The sequence below is a fragment of the Cololabis saira genome, chromosome 23 (genome assembly GCF_033807715.1).
Source record: "Cololabis saira isolate AMF1-May2022 chromosome 23, fColSai1.1, whole genome shotgun sequence".
In the NCBI taxonomy this organism is placed as follows: domain Eukaryota; kingdom Metazoa; phylum Chordata; class Actinopteri; order Beloniformes; family Belonidae; genus Cololabis; species Cololabis saira.
The window spans coordinates 5,692,011-5,712,696 of NC_084609.1; the positions used below are offsets into that span (position 1 = coordinate 5,692,011).

General features: G+C 41.1%; 1 protein-coding gene across 1 annotated transcript; it reads right to left on the reverse strand.

Annotated features, from left to right (window-relative positions):
• Nucleotides 1-715: 715 nt before the first annotated feature.
• Nucleotides 716-18,990, reverse strand: LOC133424239 (sodium- and chloride-dependent GABA transporter 1-like). The gene is made up of 14 exons (XM_061714727.1): nt 18,623-18,990; nt 14,803-14,934; nt 13,990-14,090; nt 11,924-12,033; nt 10,297-10,429; nt 8,931-9,065; nt 7,374-7,477; nt 7,170-7,294; nt 5,609-5,721; nt 5,249-5,380; nt 4,984-5,086; nt 4,788-4,888; nt 2,552-2,719; nt 716-2,469 (listed from the first exon to the last, which is right to left on the reverse strand). The coding sequence occupies exons 1-14, from the start codon at nt 18,861-18,863 to the stop codon at nt 2,374-2,376; spliced, it is 1,794 nt and encodes a 597-aa protein (XP_061570711.1). The 5' UTR covers nt 18,864-18,990; the 3' UTR covers nt 716-2,373.
• Between the last annotated feature and the right edge of the window lie 1,696 nt (nt 18,991-20,686).

Genomic DNA, 20,686 nt, shown 5'->3' on the forward strand with positions numbered 1-20,686 from the left:
TGTTTATGTGTTTCTTCTTCTTCCTGTTTTGAACCGCAAAAAAAGCACGTTACCACCACCTGGTGGTCGGTGGCGCAAGTTTTTCAGTCAACGGTTCTCGTGTAGTGTAGTTGACCAGGGGCCTCATCTATAAAGCTTGCTTGCGCACAAAACAGGGCTTGAAAGATGCGCAAGCCACCTTCTACGCAAAGGTTGGGATTTAAAAAGAAAAAACGAACCGAAAAATGTGTGTATCCCTACGCCAACCCTGACCCTCCCGTAGGAACATACTTAAGATATTGGGAACTGGCGACGCAGGCGGTGAGGTGGTGAAATGAAGCCAGATTAATGTCATACTCTTAATAATGTCATCACATATCAGACTTATAATATAATAGCGCTGATCGTGTCCCTCTGTGTGTGAAGCACAGCATCAGTCAGGACTCTGGTGCTGCTGCTGCCGCAGTGCAGGACACGCCGGGAACATCCTCTTCACCCACCGCTTCCAACCGTAGAGTGACAGACAGAACAAGAGGACAGAACAAATGAGTGCCGGCCACTCCACGGAGCCCTTAAAGGGACTCAGATTTTTTTTAATATATAATGAGTCTTATGCGCACGTGAAACCTTTACGCGTGCGCGTAAGCTTAAATTATGGTTCCGCGTTAAAACTACGCAGAGCGTACGGCGTAAGCTCTGCGTTGGTGTAACGCAGAACCATAATTTAGGTTCACGCGCGCACGTAAAACTCATTATGTATATATTAAAAAAATCCGTGTCCCTTTAGGGGCTCCGTACCTCTTGGCCACCACCTTCAAATCACACCACTTCTTTTTTTTTCTGCACCATCTGTCCGTGGCACTCACGGCGTTTAGCGCAGCAACGACGTGCTGCCACTCACTCGCTTTATTTTATACTATTTATATACTATTTATACTTTTACTGTGACCACCAAATAATGTGGTTTTCCTGTCCTCCACCTCATCCACAACATCTCGATCTCAGTCTCCGTGAAATTTAGTGGCAGGGTGGCTCGACACGTCTCATTCATCCTGACGCGCAGCAGAAACAGACTGCAGGCAGGAGCTGCGCATGCTCAGCAGGCTCATTTATATGCAAATACAGTCATGAACTACTTTGCATTGACCATTTAGGGTATGAAGTGGGCGTGTAGAGGGCGGGATATGAGGCGAATTCACCTGCGCAACCTTCCAGCTGGACTGTGATTTATAAAGAGAACATTGCGTGCAAGTGTGCGTGCACACGGTTTTATAAATCCTGATTTTTTTTTGCGCCCTCCATTTTCGGCTTTTGGGTTTACGTGCACTTTTAGTATGAATCCTACGCACTCTTTTATAAATGAGGCCCCAGACATTTTGCTATGAGTACATTTGATGCCGTTAGAGAGTACATGAAAATAAAATATTACGGCAATATAACGGTGTGGTGGTGGTGGGGGGGATTTTAATCTCAATCGCTACGACCGCGTGTATGTTTAAAAATAAAGAAGAAAAAAGCAAGTAGCATCTGTTGTTTACGTGTTTCTTCTGCTGCTGCCCATTTGTGAACTGAATAAAAAGGACGTTACCGCCACCTCTTGGTCGGCGGCACCATTTTCAATTAACGGTTCTTATGTAGTGGAAAAATGCCGGCTGAAGGGCCCGAGGAGACGGTTAGAGGTTCCTGTCCGGCATACCGTATTGGCCCGAATAAAAGACGATCCTGATTGTAAGACGACCCCACTCAAGTTTGAAAAAAGACTTTTTAAACACCAAATAAAATTTTGACACAGAAAATAATTACAGTACATCTGAAACAAATATATATGAGAGAAAAAGCCTGTTATTTTGCCTCATTCAAATCGTCATCTTGAAGTTTGCATCATAACTTACATCATAACCGATCTACGTTTCTCCATTTTCTGTTATCTCTTCTGTTAATTTCTTCTCTTTTCTTCCTTACCGCTATTTTTTATTTTTCTTCTTCGTGACAGGGGTTCGCTTTGGCCTGGGGAATTAAGTTTGGCATTCACTTTAAGATATCTGGCGCCATCTAGCGTTGTGAATGGGTATAACGTCTAGATCCCGAATGGAAGACGACCCCCACTTTTTCAGTCTTATTTCAATGCAAGAAACACCGTCTTATATTCAGGTCCATACGGTATTCACCTGGAACTCCTGCTACTGGAAACTCGCCTTATGTTCAACATTCAGCTTTACCGCTAAAAGAAACATCTATCGAAGGTTTTCCCGTACAGCTTGAGGGGGAGAAGCCGGACGGTAAAGTGCTTTATCCTCCAGAGAACACGGAAACGGGACCCGGTCCGCCCCAAAAATGTCAGATTTGTTTTAGTGTTGGCTACTTTAAGGCCTTGGCAGTCGGATCGCTCCAGCCTTAGACGGGAGCTTCGCCCACGTTCCCTGCGTGATTGAAGTCTTCGTGCCCCGACGGCTTCGGGCCCTCCTGGGCCGTCGTCATCCTCCGCCAGCGCTGGTCGTGGGGAAGAGAGAGCAACGTCAGCCTCTCAGAGAACACAACGCTTTCACCACGGAGCTGTGCACGAGGCTCGTACCTGCTTCATGCTGCCCTTGGAGGTGCAGAACATGTAGACGACGTAACCCGGGATCAGGATCATGGAGGACAACGACATGCACCACCCGATCACCTGGCCCCACAGCGGGTACATGTACTTCCCCAGGGTGAGCGGGGTCATCTCGATGGCGCTGAACGTGAACACGCCCTTCAAAATAAAACAACATTAATTAGACTCATTCCTTGCTGCTTTGCATCATTTCTCTTTTTACCACACTCTGGATGGGAACGAGAGAGTTCTGATGAAGGATGGATTTGTTTTTACTTGGTTTTTCTAAATTGACAATTTCTTTTTTTATTTGTTTTATTCATTTTTTTTTCCTTTTTACGACGAAATGAAGGCATTTTTGCCCCCCTAAACGTACCCCAAAAGTCACCAAATTTTGCACGCAAGCCAGGCCTGGCGAAAAATTTGACATTTAATGGTTTGCATTAATGGGTGGGGCCTCAAGCCCCACAATACGGTTTGACGTACATGCACGAAAATCGGTACACACCTGTATCATGTCGCAACTTAAAGAAAAGTCTCTTGGCGCCATGGCCGAAACCGAACAGGAAGTCGGCCATTTTCAATTAATCGTGTGATTTATGCCATTTCTTCGGCCATTAATGCGGCCCGAACCGTAACGTGCACCCAGGTGTTTGCCAAAATGTGCGTCTCGATCCTGTGACGATGGGCATTACTTTTCTCAGTCAAAAGTGTTACCGTGGCGACGCTAGACGCCAAAAAGCGTGCCCCCCCTTCATCTGATTGGTCCATATTTGGTAGTTCCTACTTTCTGCTATAACTTTTGAATGGTTTGATATAAAGAGTCATGGGTGGTGTCATCGGACTCGGTTTTGAGTCCTTGAACATAATTGGTGAAAATAAGCCCCGCTCCTTCATCTGATTGGTCGATATGTGATAGTTCCTATTTTCTGCCATAACTTTTGAATGGTTTGACATAAAGAGTCATGGGTGGTGTCATCGGACTCGGTTTTGAGTCTTTATTGCTGAAAATTGCATGTGTGAGGGCCCGTTCATCTCTGCTTGCAGCTTTAATTCGTTGTTATTGTTGGAACCATCTACAACCACATCAAGAAGGATCATTAGGAGGTCAGGAACTCAGAATCCGAGCGGTCAACAATCACGTTTCAAGCAGGTCTAGTTGAGTTTTTCGCTCCATTTCTGAATCGTTTCGATTTCTTCGCCCTTTTTGCACCAAACACACTCAACTTTAACCTTCTGCAGCCGTTGACTCAACAGAAGCAGAGGTAAAACAGCGTTGCCATGATTTACTGATGGTTACGACCAGTACTCGAGTTGTAAAAAAAAATCAGGGGGGATGGTGGATTTTATCATATGGGGACAGATAATTTGTGCTGATTACAAATAATATAATATATTACAAATAATAGCAGTGACCAAAACACCTACAGAAATACTGCAGGAATGACATAGCAGCAGTTAAATGCAGCCTTCTGTAAGCTTTAAATATCCACTGGGCTTACATCAAATATATCAAAACACAACAATAAAAAACAGTTTTCTGAACTTATCAATATGACTCTGTCCTTCACAGGATAAGTAAAATGAATCACTGCAAAAACTCAAATTTTAACAAGAATATTTGTCTTATTTCTAGTTAAAATGTCTCATTTTAGTAAAAAAATCTCATTACACTTAAAACAAGACTCATCACTGGAAAAAACAACAATTATCACCTGTTTCAAGTAGATTTTCACTTGAAATAAGTAGAAAAATCTGCCAGTGGAACAAGATTTTTTTACTTGTAATGAGAAGATAAATCCTGTCCCACTGGCAGATTTTCCTACTTATTTCAAGTGAAAATTTACTTAAAACATGTGAAAATTGTCAAATAAGTTATTTTTCTGGTGTTATTTTTCTGGTGATGACTCTAAATGTTGAAATAGCAGTAAAACCACATTCATTGATGAAATGACATAAGGGATGGAAAGGGGGGATGGCAGTTTTACTGGTGGGATGAGTTTGACCATTTTTATTTCAGGAGGGATGCCATCCCCCTCATCCCCCCTCAACTCGAGTACTGGTTACGACACAAGGGGATGTGGCGCTAACGGTGACATCAGCCGTCGACCTATCGGCACCTGCCGCAACATGGTTTGGAGACCGAGGCACCCGAGAGCACATTAGTTCATTAGTTCAGCAGAGGAAGTATCACGGCGCTCAGCATCCATCATTATCCTCCTCCTACCAGGCAGATGAGGGGAGTGAAGAACATCCAGCACAGCTTCCACCAGACGCACGGCCGATAGCCGATCATGTCCTCGATGTTCTTGTAAAACCGTTCGGCTCCTGATGCACAAAGGAGGACGAAAGCCACAATAGACAAAAACAGGTGGATGTAATTTCCCTAAATCGTTGACAGTGAACGAAAAGGGGTTCTTTACCGTATAACCAGGAGATGGAGGTGGTCTCGAAGAAGACGAGGAAGAGGAGACACATCCCGCTGGCGGAGTAGTAATCAAACATCTTGAACACGTACAGACCACCCTGAGAGATCATAGCGCACATTCAGACACACTCATCTCATTCAGGGAATAAATATCAAACCCTTCGCTCTTAATACGTCGTGCATGATGATGACACCCAGCAGGGAGACGCATAGTGATCTTATAAACGGGGTAAATTATACATGGAAAAGAAACGCGGCACCTGGGTGATGTTGGAGAAGCCGATGATGAAGGAGACGATGCAAACGATGAGGATGAAGACCTTCTTCCTCTTCCTCAACACCAGGGGATATTCGTCCATGAGGGCCGTGATGAATCCTTCAACGGTGCAGAACTGATGCACAACATGAAAGAAATGAGGCTCGGTTCATGACGAAACCCGCCACGGCCCCTCAGGGTTCGTGTTTTCACGCCTTTAAACAGAGTCTCTGCTGAGACTACGATCCTACAATGTTTCCAAGCCCTTAAAAGATGCTGTACCTTCAACAGTACAGTCAAATACTTGCAAAAATGATAAGTGGGTTCTGTGTCCGATCCACATGGGTCTGTGTGCCATTTGTACCTGACTGTCGAGGCCGAGCATCATGAGCATGGAGAAGAACAGGATGGCCCACAGTGACGACATGGGCAGCTGGGTGACGGCCTGAGGGTAGGCCAGAAACGCCAGACCTGGACCTGGGACAGACGTGTGACATCACAAATCTGTTACATCACGACTGACTGCTGCTATTTAAGATGTTTACCCCCCCCCAATGGTTCCCCAATCATTCCCTCATGGTTCCCCCAATGGTTTCCCCATGGTTCCTCAATGGTTCCCCCCATGGTTTAAACAATGGTTCCCCAATGGTTCCCCCATGGTTCAACAATGGTTCAACAATAGTTTAACAATGGTTCCCCCAATGGTTCAAAAATGGTTCCCCCATGGTTCAACAATGGTTCAACAATGGTTCCCCAATGGTTCCCCCATGGTTCAACAATAGTTTAACAATGGTTCCCCCAATGGTTCAACAATGGTTCCCCCATGGTTCAACAATAGTTTAACAATGGTTCCCCCAATGGTTCAAAAATGGTTCCCCCATGGTTTAACAATGGTTCCCCAATGGTTCCTCCATGGTTCAACGATGGTTCCCTAATGGTTCCCCAATGGTTCCCCAATGGTTCAACAACTTGCATGCGTCTCTCTAAAGAGTATCATGGACCAACGGTCAGATGAGACCAAAGTTGTGTAGTGTAGCTTTTAAAAGCAGCAATGTAGGCAAGATTGTAGGTTAAAACATCCCAAAATACCCAAGAAAACAGCAAAACAATGAGGAAAAACAACTGCCGAGTTGTCTACTAAGTCCCGCAATAACGGTTTCAGCGGTACGGTAGCGACTGCAGTACAACACGATGGCACGGTTCGTGGGCATACTTGAACTTGTTGTCAGTCTTGTAGGTACAGCCCCCCCCCCCGCAAGTTACCGTTTTAGGCTCAATGAACAGAAATAACGATACCACTTCTGACCACACGGAGTGACTTCCTGTGTCAACATCTGATGCGAGATGCGACAAAGTGCAGCTCGATTGGGGTGAAGAGGCAAGAGCCCTCCCAATCATCATCAACTGTGAAAGTATTTACCCCCTTGTGGACAGAAGTGGTGTTGCTAGCGGGAGAGAATGACTATCGTAAAACACCAAATAAAGACCCGGGCCGTTTATTCACCTAAATCCCTCAAATCAACAGGCGTTTATTTGAGAACTGCCTTTATTAATTGTCTCCATTCAACCCAAATCTTATTGTGCGTCTTCGGACACTGAAGCCTCTTCAGGAATTGATCTAGCCAGCTAGCGCTCTCAGCTATGGTCTGATACAACTCTGATACAACTCTTTTCCCATTACTCGTATAATCTAACGGAATTTTTCTACCCGGCCTTTATTTGGGATAATATAAAAAATATTTATCTACACCCGGCGGATTATTGGGACCGGCGGCGAATTGGGATTCAGCCATGATTTGAAGTTTTACGGTACTCAAGTTATTGAATCGTCAGGGTACTTTGGACTTTCACAAGACTTGTATTCCTGCACAAAGATTAAAACCTTTTCAAATGAACATTTTCTAGCCACAGGAAGTGAAATATACCTGATGCTGCCAGTTCCTGCACGGGTTTCTTAGTGATGTAGGACATGAAGCCCACGATGGAGAAGATGACGAAGCCGGCGAACATGCTGGTGCAGGAGTTGATGCAGCAGACGATGATGGAGTCCCTGAAGAGCGACACACTCAGAAACGGCAAGAGAAACAACAGAGAAATCAGTTCGCTAACACGGGACGCCCCGTTCCTACTTGTACACATCGTTGTTGTAGGAGTTGTAGCTTCCCAGCGCGATGAGCGAACCCAGGCCCAGTCCGTAGGAGAAGAAGATCTGGGTCGCGGCGTCCAGCCAAACCTGTGAAACCCCAGAAACACACAGGTGTAGTCGGTCCTGAACACGACTGAGCGCCGGCGTGTGAGGGGGGTAGGGTTGCCACCCGTCCCGTAAAATACGGAATTGTCCTTTATTGAGAAAAAAATGTTGCGTCCCGTATTGAACTACGCGACGTGATTTCTCCCGTATTTTCATTAACGCCTCACACACACACATCAACACTAAATTTAACAATAATGAACAAAATAAAACACAGGAAACATTAAGGCCAGCCAAATCTTTGTGGCGGGACAACAGGACCTGCTGTGTCTGTGCCCAGATCTTTATATGTGCCAGACAGCGGGGAGGACTCGGGCTTCACCTCCAGGTAGGGGTTGGGAATTGGGAATTAAAAGTTGCGTTCCGTATTGAACCAATAGGGACATATATTATGCTCTTATTTATTGATGTCATAATCTACAGGTGAAGGTCAGAAAATTTGAATATATTGCAAAACGTCATTCGTAGTAAATTTGACTAAAGGTGAAACAAATATATTATTTCCCACTACATTCAAAGTGAGATATTTCAAGCCTTTATTTGTTATGATTTTGGTGATTATGGCTCACAGTTTATGAAAACCCCAAATAAAAAATAAATTAGAGAATATTTTATGAAATCAATTAACAATTCCATCATCAAAATTATAACAAATAAAGGTTTAACATATCTTGCTTTGCATGTAATAAGACTATATATTAGTTTCACCTTTTAAGTTGAATTATTGAAATAAATTAACTTTTATACGATATTATAGTTGAATTTTTGAAATAAATTAACTTTTACACCATATTATAGTTGGATTATTGAAATAAGTTAACTTTTACACCATATTCTAGTTGAATTATTGAAATAAGTTAACTTTTACACCATATTCTAGTTGAATTATTGAAATACATTAACTTTTACACCATATTCTAGTTGAATTATTGAAATAAATTAACTTTTATACCATATTCTAGTTGAATTAATGAAATAAATTAACTTTTACACCATATTCTAGTTGAATTATTGAAATAAATTAACTTTTACACCATATTCTAGTTGAATTATTGAAATAAGTTAACTTTTACACCATATTCTAGTGGAATTATTGAAATAAATTAACTTTTACACCATATTCTAGTTGAATTATTGAAATAAATTAACTTTTACACCATATTCTTCACCTGTAGGCTATATTCTACATCTTGGCTGATGTGGACATACGTAGCATAGGAGGCTATTTCAGTTGTATAGTTGTCTGTCTATACAGTCATGAAAGTTCAATGCTATTAAAGCACTTTAAACTTTAAATCAAAGCATTTTGTTTTTTCATATAAAATAAACACATTTTTATGCAGTTTTTGAAGTTTTGGGGCTTTTTTTGGCGCCAGCGCTGCTGAAATATTTCTATTTCTGAAAGGTGGCAACCCTAGAGGGGGGGTGTGCGTACCTCAGATCGGGCGAGCTTGTTGAAGTCTGGAGTTATGTAGAAACGGATCCCGTCGATGGCCCCGGGAAGAGTGACCCCCCGGAAGAAGAGGATGAAGAGCATGAAGTAGGGGTACGTGGCGGAGAAGTACACCACCTGGGGGGGGAACAGTCAGCTCCAGTCACTCTGGTTTGAAAACTCAATCGTAAACAAGTCGTCTGCTTGAATAAATCCAATGAAGAAGAAATGTTTTTCTAGGATGCACATGTGGCGCGACGATTGCCATATTTAATTGGCAACGTCCGTCGCAGCCGGCGCCTCGGGGAATCCATCTCTCCTCACTGCTCTCAGATGTTTCCTATCAAAATCCAATTATCCGCGGCCGTAAATGTGTAAATGTTTGTCTGCCGTAATTCAAAAAAAAAAAAAAAAAATCCCACTTTTAATTTATTTTTCAAACCCTTTTCCTGTTTGAAATTATCGCAGCTGTTCGGATGAAAATAATACACTCTGCCAGCATCTCCAACAGGAACAATTGGATTGTGTGAACGATGTCAGGAAATCAGTCAAGTCGGGGAAACCCAGACCGGTTTATTACATTTACACAACGGAAATGAAAACATTTATTTGCGTTAACGTGAGTAGATGATCAGTGAAAGCTCTGGCTCGTGTCTCCTGCTCCAGAACCTGCTGTTTTACTGGGTTGTGACATGTTTCTTCAGCGTTTCATTGTTGACTCTTAAAACAAAGTGGCAGCAGGATACGAGCGAGGAAATAAAAGAATAAACTATGGAATGCATCCTTCATCTGTTTGGCCTAATCCGGCATAAACCTGTCCAAAGGAATGTACTCAGACATCAACCCTGTCTGGTTCAGACAATATTCTGCCCCCTGGACTCGTTGCTATGATATGATGTATTCATTTTTTTTTTTTTTCGAACATAAGCACAAATAAATAAAACAGCAGAACAATAAATCAATAAAATAAAAAATAACAATAATAATCACTAAATAATGAATGTACCATCGTAAACAAAGTAGATGACAATTAATAAATATAATAGCAAATGTGTTACCCTCGGAAAATTTCAGTAGTGAAGTATTGATTTCCCCCTTGTGGCCAGATGTGGTATCTCTACATTTGCAGATGAATTACTTGTTGAAAACTATAGATTTCTTGATCCTTTTCTGATTCATCGATTAGATATTTTTTCCAGGAAATGTCAAATAACGTTTTTTGTTTTTTTTGTGTGCGTCATCTTACCTCCAAAACCAAACTTTTAATATGTAAAAGAGGCAAAAAGAGGGTCAGATAAAGAGCAACGTATGAGCAACCCTATCTGAGGTAAAAAAAAAAAAAAAAAAAAAAAGGAGAGAGCAGTCTGACCTTCCCCGTCCACTCCACTCCTTTCCAGATTGAGAAGTAGACGAGGACCCAGGCCAGCGCCAGGGTGCCCACCAAGGGCCAGCGCAGCTCGCCGGGCTCCTCCAGACCGCCGGACAGCTGGTGCATGTTTCGCCTGCAGACCAACACACACACATTTAAGGCAGGGGTTGAAAGAGCCATATTAGACCAAAAACACAAAAAACAAATATGTCTGGAGCCGCAAAAAATGAAAAGTCTTGTATAAGCTTTAGAATTAAGGCAACACATGCTGCATGTAGCTATATTAGTTATAACTGGGGGAAGATTTTTTTTTTTCATTATGCACTTCGAGAAAAAAGTCTAAATGTCGAGAAAAAGTCAAAATGTTGAGAAAAAAGTCTAAATGTCGAGAAAAAAGTCGAAATGTCAAGATTAAAAAGGGAAGAAAAAAGAAAAAAAGGAAAAAAAAGAAGAAAAAAAGGAAAAAAAAGGTGAAACATTTTTGAAAAAGCTCCAGGAGCCACTAGGGCGGCGCTAAAGAGCCGCGGGTTGCCGACCCCTGATTTAAGGGAACTACGAATTTAAGGGAACTTTTGTGTTGTGTAGAAAGTGAGCTGGAAAATCTCAAGACTTGGTTTGATTTTAATAAATTATCTTTAAATATTAAGAAAACAAAATTCATGGTTTTTGGGAATCAAAATTAAAGTGATGGTAATATTAAATAAAAAAAACTCTGTAATGTTGATATTGAAAGGGTTTTTGAGACTAACTTCCTTGGGGTTGTCATTGATCAAAGTTAACATGGAAACAACACATTGAATACATTAAAGGAAGAAATTCAAAATCACCTGCAATCCTGTATAAATCCAGAAATGTACTGAATTCCAAGGCCTTTGCATTTGATCATTGATTGTTCCCTATTTATCTTACTGTGCGGAATTGTGGGGATCCACCTTTAAAACCACCTTATATTCAATAATAAAACTGCAAAAAAAAGAGCCATATGTATCATCAATAAGGCTGATTACTTTGCTCACACAGAGCCACTTTTTCTAAATTCTCATGTTATTACATTTTATGATTTGTTTTATTATAAAATCATGCAAATTATGTTCAGAGCAAAATCAAAAATCAGAGGTTTTTTTCAATTCAGGAGACTCGTTATAATCTTAGAGGCAATTTCACTGTACAAAAAGCTAAAAAACGTATGAAAAGGAGACGTGTCTCCATTACTGGAGTTAAATTCTGGAATGATGCCAACATAAATTTAAAAACATGTCATTCTCTTTTGGTTTTTAAGAAAATGGTTTGTAAAGCTATTTTTGAAGCTTATAAGTGCGATTGACTATCTGTCAATGTTTTTTTGCTTTTCTATTGTCTCTTTGCCTTTCTGGAGGTCGGTAGCCAAAAAAAGAAAGTTGGTAATATAGGATAGGCTTTTATAAGCAGTTTGCTTCTGCCATGATTATTGGTTTTGTGTGAAATGTCAATGCTGTGCACAATGTTTTTTGGTGTTGTCTTGTTTTTGTGTTGTCATGATTAAATGAACTTCATTCATTCATTCATTCATTCATTCATTCATTCATTCATTCATTCACAAACACGTCCCGCCATGCAGCCGGAGCGGGTTGACATCGCGCCGACTTACTCCCAGAACTCTGTGACGGCGCTGGTCAGGTTGGTGGTGTCCGTCAGGCTGTAATTGGAAAAGCAGCTCTCCGTGTTCCAGGGGTTATCACAGCTCTGCCAAGGCAGCTCCTGCACACACGCAGATTACCGTACACAAAAACACGCCGCAGGGACGGCGTGTTCATGAATATGTTAATTGTCCTTCCTCTAACAAACCAGAAAGAGTAAAAAAAAAAGAAAAAGCATTGTGATATTGTCAGATGGAGCCAGTTTTGGACCAGAAACCTGCACGTGCATCCATCTCTACCGAGACTTTCCTCGGTAGGGTTGCACTCGTTAGCTTTAACTGAACTAAACAATAACAAAGAGGAGCCTAGTTTTCGACCCACCGACAAAGTAGTAGTAAAGGTCATTTTGACCTTATACCACTGGAGGTTTTAATATTTGCAGGTCACTGAAGTGTTTGGTCATTTTCTGCAGTCACTGTGCTGAGGACGAAACACGTTTTTATTCATGTTACCCAGGTATATTGTTTCATGTGATCTCTGATGTGAGACATTACTGTAACATGTTTTGACTGATTATTATTTTTGTAATAAGACTAAAGGAGGTAATAGTGGCCTTATGATTGTTTTATTCCAGATGCTCATAAACACTTAAGATAATGTAAAACAAACTTTGAACGCAGGTGTGAGCAATTAATTGAACGCAGGTGTGAGCAATTAACCAAACACGGGTGTGAGCAATTAATCAATAACAGGTGTGAGCAAATTAACCAAAAACAGGTGTGAGCAATTAATTGAACACAGATGTGAGCAATTAATTGAACGCAGGTGTGAGCAATTAATCAATCACAGGTGTGAGCAATTAATCAATCACAGATGTGAGCAATTAACCGAAAACAGGTGTGAGCAATTAACTGAAAAAAGGTGTGAGCAATTAACCAAACACAGGTGTGAGCAATTAACCAAACGCGGGTGTGAGCAATTAATTGAACACAGGTGTGAGCAATTAACCAAAAACAAGTGTGAGTAATGAATCTAACACAGGTGTGAGAAATTAACCAAACGCAGGTGTGAGCAAATAACCAAACACAGGTGGGAGTAATTAATTGAATGCAGGTGTGAGCGATTAACCAAACACAGATGTGAGCAATTACCCGAAAACAGGTGTGAGCAATTAATCTAACACAGGTGGGAGTAATTAATTGAATGCAGGTGCGAGCAATTAATTGAACACAGGTGTAAGCAATGAATCAATCACAGGTGTGAGCAATTAACCAAAAACAGGTGTGAGCAATTAATTGAACGCAGGTGTGAGCAATTAACCAAACACAGGTGTGAGCAATTAACCAAACACAAGTGTGGCGGGAAACAAGAGCAGAACCTAAAATCAACATGAATGTTCAAATATGTAAAAAATGAAATAAAGTAAACAGTGTGTAAACAAAGAAAATCTGAAAAAGATTTCAAAGATTAAACATTTCAGAACATTCTGGATGGAGGGATGCAAAATTAAAATAATAAAGTTGCTTAATGAATCTGTTTGTTATAAGACTTCACTTTTACAAACATGCACATGGGCGTTTTTTGTAAAAGTTTTTGGTGCCACGGTAAATCACGTCTATGTAGCTATAGATTCCAGATTATCTTTGATTCATTCTATTTGATTAAAAATAGTGTCGGTTGCAGTCACATTGATCAATAAATTCACACAAATTCACTTTCCAGACTCTCCTTCAGCTGGCGATGTAAGACGTGGGCCAATGAGCCAAGCTCAAAATTTAAAATAAGTGTTTCTTTTTTGTAAATAATGGCACAACTGGCAGTGAAGTGCAAACACAAAGCCTAGCACTTAACTATAATGATATAAAATCTGCAGATGTTATTCATAATGGGTCTTCTAATTCGTGCAGCTGGAACAATTTTTTTACTGCGAAATCTTGTTTTTTTGGCAAGAACAGAAACATCCTCTTCAGCCAAACATTTCCTCTGGAGTCTGAATAAGTGAAGGGACATTAACGGATGATGAGAGCTCAGTGTTCCCAGCTTCTTCCCCAAGATTCCCATGATCATAAAAACATACTGAACCAAAGGAGTTGAATAGGTAGTACAGAGCCCAGGCGATGATGATGATGTAGTAGATGTTGAGCCAGAAAGACAGGACCACGGCGGCCAGACCGACACCTGATGGAGGAAGATAAGCATCAGTTATTTGGATAGATGAGCTTATATACTCTTTCGTGCTACTTCAACTTCAACCGCAGCTTTTTTCAGATCCTTAAAGGGGACCTATTATGGCATCTAATACCTATTTTAAACAGGCCTTGAATGTCTTAAAAACAAGCTTTTGATTTTTTTTTGCTAAATAAATTAGAAATTCAGCCTCTGATCCATGTCTTTATCTTCCCATTCTCTAACCTCATTATCTATGCAGGATTCTGAGTGGGCGGGGCTATGTTAATGAGGCTCTGTGCTGATTGGCTGCCTGAACGCGATACACCGCTACGGAAAAATGGCGGAAGCTCCGGCCGACAGAGTTAGTTGTTGTTGTTCCCATAGACATATATACGTAGACGCCGCATCGAGTGGTATAATATATTATTATATAATAATATATAATATAATAAAACAAATTTTCAAATAACAAAATGACATATTTGAACCATTTTTCAGACAATAAAATAACTGAAAAAATTTGAAAAATTGTTCAAATATGTTATTTTGTTACTTGAAAAATCTTGAATGTTTATGTAAAATATGCTTTGTTGATGAGAAAATATGTTTCTCTATTTTTCTTTTTTGTGAGGGGGGATATATGTTGAAAAAAACTTGTTTTTCATAATAGGTCCCCTTTAAAAAATACTTATAATGGTCGTTCATAACATGTTGACACTACCTTTCATCATGGGCATGAGTCTCCACACCCCGAGTCCCCCCACGGAGGTGAACTGGCCCAGCGCCGTCTCCAGGAAAAAGAGAGGAATCCCGGCAAACACCAAGGTCATGAAGTACGGGATCAGGAAGGCGCCTGACGGCACAACACATGTCAACAGTTCATAAGTCCAGGGTCATTTATAAACAGGTATATGGAAGAGGAAATGGGTTAACGAGGAGTGTGATAAACAACTAAAATAGGGAAAAATTGTATATTATACTTGCTTAAGATATGTTTAGATAGTTATGTAGTATATATTATATGTTGAGAGGGATAGTTATAGTTATGTAATATATGTTATATATGTATTATGTATGTAGCATAAATATATTTATAGGGATATTTATGTAGTTTATATAGTATATATTTATATAGATTTATATAATATTTGTATTTTCTATATATTGATATAATATGTATGTAATATTTATATTTTCTATATACTTATATTGATAATTATGTAGTAATAGGAATGTTTACGTAGTATTTATATAGATTATATTTATATGGATATTGTGTAGAGTTATAAAGGGGTAGGAACTAGGAAAAAGTGTATACTTCTTCCTACTCCTTTTTCGAACCTATGTGCATATGAAGATGTTACTGTTTATTTTTATTTTTTATATACATGTTCGAAATAAATTCATTCATTCATTCATTCATTCATTTTTCAGCTTTTGACATACTAATGTAATCGGCTTTACTCCAGTTGACCGTTATTATTCTTTATTTTTCTTCATTTTAGTCCATAAAAATACTACAATTTCGTCATTACTTTACACACCCAGCGTTCCCAGACGTGTTTAAACCGCTGCTCCTGCCTCAAGAGCTCTCTGATTATTGCAGTTTCATGAGTAATCACTGAATTATTAAAATTCAGAAGACAATTTTGCACATGCCGATGGGAAAGCTTTTATCACTAATGGATTAAGTATATTTAAAAAGCAAATGTGTTTTGGATGAAAGGCCTCAGTTTTACCACTGAACACACTTGAGTGGTTAATATTCATCCTTTCTGACTGGCCGCCGTTAGACCGACGGATAGAAAATCCTCTGTCCTTGCATGTGTTTACATACAGGATGTTAAATACTGGAGCTAGGTATGCTACGGGACAACACCTGGAAGCTTTTTCTTTTTTCTTTTCAACATATATATGAGGGGGTAGAGACTAGGGGTGTAACGATACACTAATCTCACGATACGGTACGATACACGATATTGAGGTCACAATACGATATTATAGCAGTATTTTTTTTAACAACCTTGAATGAGGAACATATGACTGGAAAAAAATGGTCTTTTATTTGAAAGACACAAAATACAAAACAATGCTGTGCGTTTGCTCTATTGTTACAGTTTGTAATGCTTTATAACTGTTTAAGTTTTAAAGAGAAAGCCAGGCCAACCATTTTCCACAAACTGAACTAAAAGTAAATGTCAGGTTTTCATTATGCATCTTCAGTTTCATACAAGTACAAATATTTTGCCACAAACTGAATAGTTTCTCTCATGTATGACTTGATGTGAGGGACCAGAGCGGCCTCCCCACGTACAAGGGGACAGGGCAAAACTGGACCTGGGTGATGAGGTGTAAAAAAAACCTTGCAGAGCGTAGAATGCCAAAAAAATAAGGCTTTTTATTTTATGTAAAAAAAACACAGACATACAGGCGGAGGGCAAAATCCGTATTCTAAAAAATGGCACAATGGGGCATAGCCTCTCTGCAAGCTTCCTCCATTCAGCAGACCCCTCTTCTGGTATACAGCTGCTGTTTATAAACCCAGGCAGGGTGGAGAGGTTGATTGGACACAGGTGTGCCACAATCAGCAGGACCAGGCACACCTGTGTGCTGCTCCCCCACAGACCACGCCCAATCCTCCACTCTGCCACACACATTAAAAAGTCCGGTGAGAAGGGGAGGGGTTGCTCACTTTCTCACACTTTACTCTTTTCTTTTCCAGAAATGTAACAACTAGAATTAAATAAATAAATAAAAGTAAATAAATAAACTATGAAAAGTCCCAAACTCCAAATGCAACATGACTGTTATTTATCTTCTGCCAGAGCTATCTTCTGCTCCAGCCTGAGGCCGTAAGGTGAACCCCGTTATCGTTTCATCCCTCCCGCCTTTGGGGACAACACAATCTTTACATCATGAAAAAGGTCGATTCATGCTCACCTTAGAAGTAAAAGTTCATTGCTCAAAACCCTGCAAGAGTCCCGTGATCGGGACCGCAAAACGGTACTAGTTTCTTCTGAGTGTAGTAAGATTTTGATCCGCGGGTCGAGGCGCGGTCGTCACGTGATCCCGCTGCACCAATAAGATATTACTAGTACTATATATTCATATTAATAACCCAATATCGCGCTACAGTTTGTCACCTCCACGACACGTATCGTGACGTTTTTGTATCGCCAAATTTCGTGGCACGATATATTGTTACACCCCTAGTAGAGACACAAACAACAACAATTCCAAGTCTCTAAAACTAAATTAGAACTACGCTACTATGATTATCTGTCCCCCAAAACTGTGGGGTGAGTATGTAGGTGAGTGAGCAGGTGTGTATGTCTGAGCGAACCACTGAGGAACCAGCCATAGCTACCTCCACTCTGACCGAAGCCAACTTCATCCTTGACCCTTTCCAGAGTGGCCAACATACCCAACAACTAGCCGACCCTTGGCTAACCGCGGTGGACTGAGTCAGTCCACCCATTTCCCCATTTCTGGATCGACCAGGGTTGGGTGGCATAAAGTCACCCCGAGTGATCGCCGCCCTAGTGGCTCCCTGGAGCTTTTTCAAAAATGCTTGAAATGGGGGAGGGAAATATTTTTTTTGTTTTCATATGGTTTCTATAGGAGGACAAACAAGACACAAACATTCTTAATGTTTTCCAATGCTGTAAAAATGTGTAGAATAAATATTAAATTTCAACATTTCTGTTAATGAAGATTTGCGTCGGAGCCTGTGACACACGTCTCTACCAGCAGGGCGGCGCCAGGCAAGATCTGTTAGAAACAAACCGGCCAAAGGGATTGTTTCCAAAGGGGAAAAATAACTGAGGAGAAAAGAGGATTCAACGTTCCTTCGACCGAATCATTTGCATTCATTGCCTGAATATTTTCTCTGTAGCGAGAAGTTGTCCAATAACAAAAAGAGTCATGTGGAAAGACATTTCCAGGGAAGGCATGCTACATTTGCAGCCGAGTGCCCAGTTGGGAATGAGAGAAAAAGTGCGATTTCATTACTTCTGGAAAAAATTAGAGGAGCGCAAAAATCTCCACTACTGCTGCAAGTTTTGTTGTAACCGGGGAGATAATAAAGGTTGGAAAACCGTTTGCAGACCTATTTGCAGACTTGAAAAACAAAACAGAGATAATACATACTCCTACCGCTAAGACAGTGAAGGAAAGGACCATTAAAATGACAGGCAACATCACCGATCAGCAAATCAATTCAGCGCCAGCAGACTCAATCATTGTGTTGAGTCATGTGATGTGGCCGATTTTGAGCTTTTATGCAGGTATGTGAACTCTTATGTATTTGTAGCCAACTTAGTAATTTTGATAGTGGGCTAATATAACTAATATAGATACATGCAGCATGTGTTGCCTTCCCTCTAAGACTTATACAAGACTTTACATTTTTTTTTGACATATTTGTTTTTAGTTTTTTTGGTCCAATATGGCTCTTTCAACATTTTGGGTTGCCGATCCCGGCTTTAGACTGTTGTAATGTTTTGTCTCTGTAAGTCTTACGTTGCTACTCACACACTTACCGCCACCATTCTTCCCACACAAGTAAGGGAATCTCCAGACATTTCCCAAACCGATGGCGTAGCCAACACAGGACAGCAGGAAATCAAACTTCCCCTTCCAGCTCCCCCTCTCAGGCGGCTCCTCCGGTGTCTTCTGTTTGTCCTCAGGGGGCGCCGTGGGATCCAGCTCGTCAGAGGGAACCGCTTGCTTCACCTCTGACGGGGAGTTTAACTCCACTGTGCTCTGGCCGGTCTTCCCCATCGCGGGACCTCGACGGTCCAGAGGGGTCGGAGAGCCTGGCTTGACTTTTTTTTTGCCCGACGAGGTGCCTCACGCTGGGGGTGGATCCTGACCGGACAGATTCACGACGGCGGGCTGACGCTGGATGAGCGAAGCTGCAAATTAAATCAGAAGAGAGCAGGTTTTGTAGAGGTGTAAATTACTGCTTTATTGCCTTTTATAACCCTTTTATGAACTTGGGCCACTTGGTCTTAAAATTAAAGTTAACGGCCTGAACATAAATCACCAAGATAACATAAAAAATCTCAAGTCATTGCACAAGATGTGAGTTAGGAAGATCAGATCAAATGCCATAACAAAAGTTGGGACAAGGCCATGATTATGTAAGACCCCTCTACTTTACCGTCTACCCCTCTACACATTTAGGACCTGAGGACACCAGCTGCTGGGATTTTTGTCTGAGGTAAGATTGGAGATGCTCAACAGTCGTCTAGTTTCAGTTTCGTGATGCACCAAATGTTGTTTATTGGCGAAAAGTCTGGACTGCATGCAGGCCAGTTCAGCGTCTGGACTCCTTCAACTATGAAGCCATGCTTCTATAATGGATACAGCATGTGGTTAAGCACGTCTTAGTTGGATGTTCCCTCTCTAGATGTGCAAAGATCCAATGGAATAGGCACTAACAACTTCTCGTACCGTCAGAGATGCATGTTTCCGAACGCAGCGCTCATAACAAGTCAAATGGTTCCTCAGGACCACAGGATGGTTTTGCATTTTGGCACAAATCCATTTTAGATCAGATTTGACCCAGTAATCCAGACACCAATCTATGGTGGTGAAGAAAGGTTGACCCAAATGGGCAGGTAGAAGGGGTGCCTCCATCATACGATACACAATCAATAAAATGTCTGTCTTTTCACTCTACAAATGAGCCATGCACTTTGAACACGTCCCCGTGGAGGATTTCATCGGCTAGCTCTTGCTGCATAACTGCAATGTGATTGGTTGACACATGCACGGAAGTCTTGAGACACAGTTTTTGACATAAACAATGGACCCTACGCAATGTACGAAACTAGGCGTTGGCTCGGCAACGCATGACGGGGTAGACCGAGGACATGATGGAGAAATATCTGACTGTCAGCCTCTGGAGCTTGGGTTAAGTCAATGGGTGGGTTGACGACCCGGAGAAGATAGCAGGATTTCTGGATCATGTTCACAAATGGTTTCTTCTTCGTCTGGTAAACCAGTGGATGGTACGGCAAGTCGTGTTTTTAGTGGATTCTGGGGGAGATTCGGGGCCCACAGAATGATTTCCATCAAAGAATCATGTCTGGGTCTAATGCAGTGCCCGAGGGCCTGAAGATCACAAGATTTTTGGTCTTGTCCTGTGCACGCAAATATTTTGCCATTTTCTCTGACTATTTTGATCATATGAAATAATCCAGAAGATCCGATATTCAAAGTCTTCACCAATTTTCTCTGAAGAGCCTTTTTCCACCAGGTGTGAATGTTGCCCGGCTTGAGAGACTCTGCCTCTCGAAGAAGCTCGTTTCATACCCAATGGCCCTGGAAGCCAGTAGCAGTGAGTATTAATGGTGATTAAGTTTATTATTTGATGTTCCACCTGTTGTTTCTTTTTTGAGCCACTCAATTTTTGAAATCACTTTGTTGCCCATTTCCCAACGTTTTTGAGATGAGTTGAAATGAATGTCTCACTTTCAACGTTTAATATCATGCTCTTTACTCTTTGCTGGATGTTATATGTTCTGACAACATGAGCTATTAACCTTTGCTTTGCTCCTGATTTTATTCAAAATATCCATACAAAACGTACATTTGTG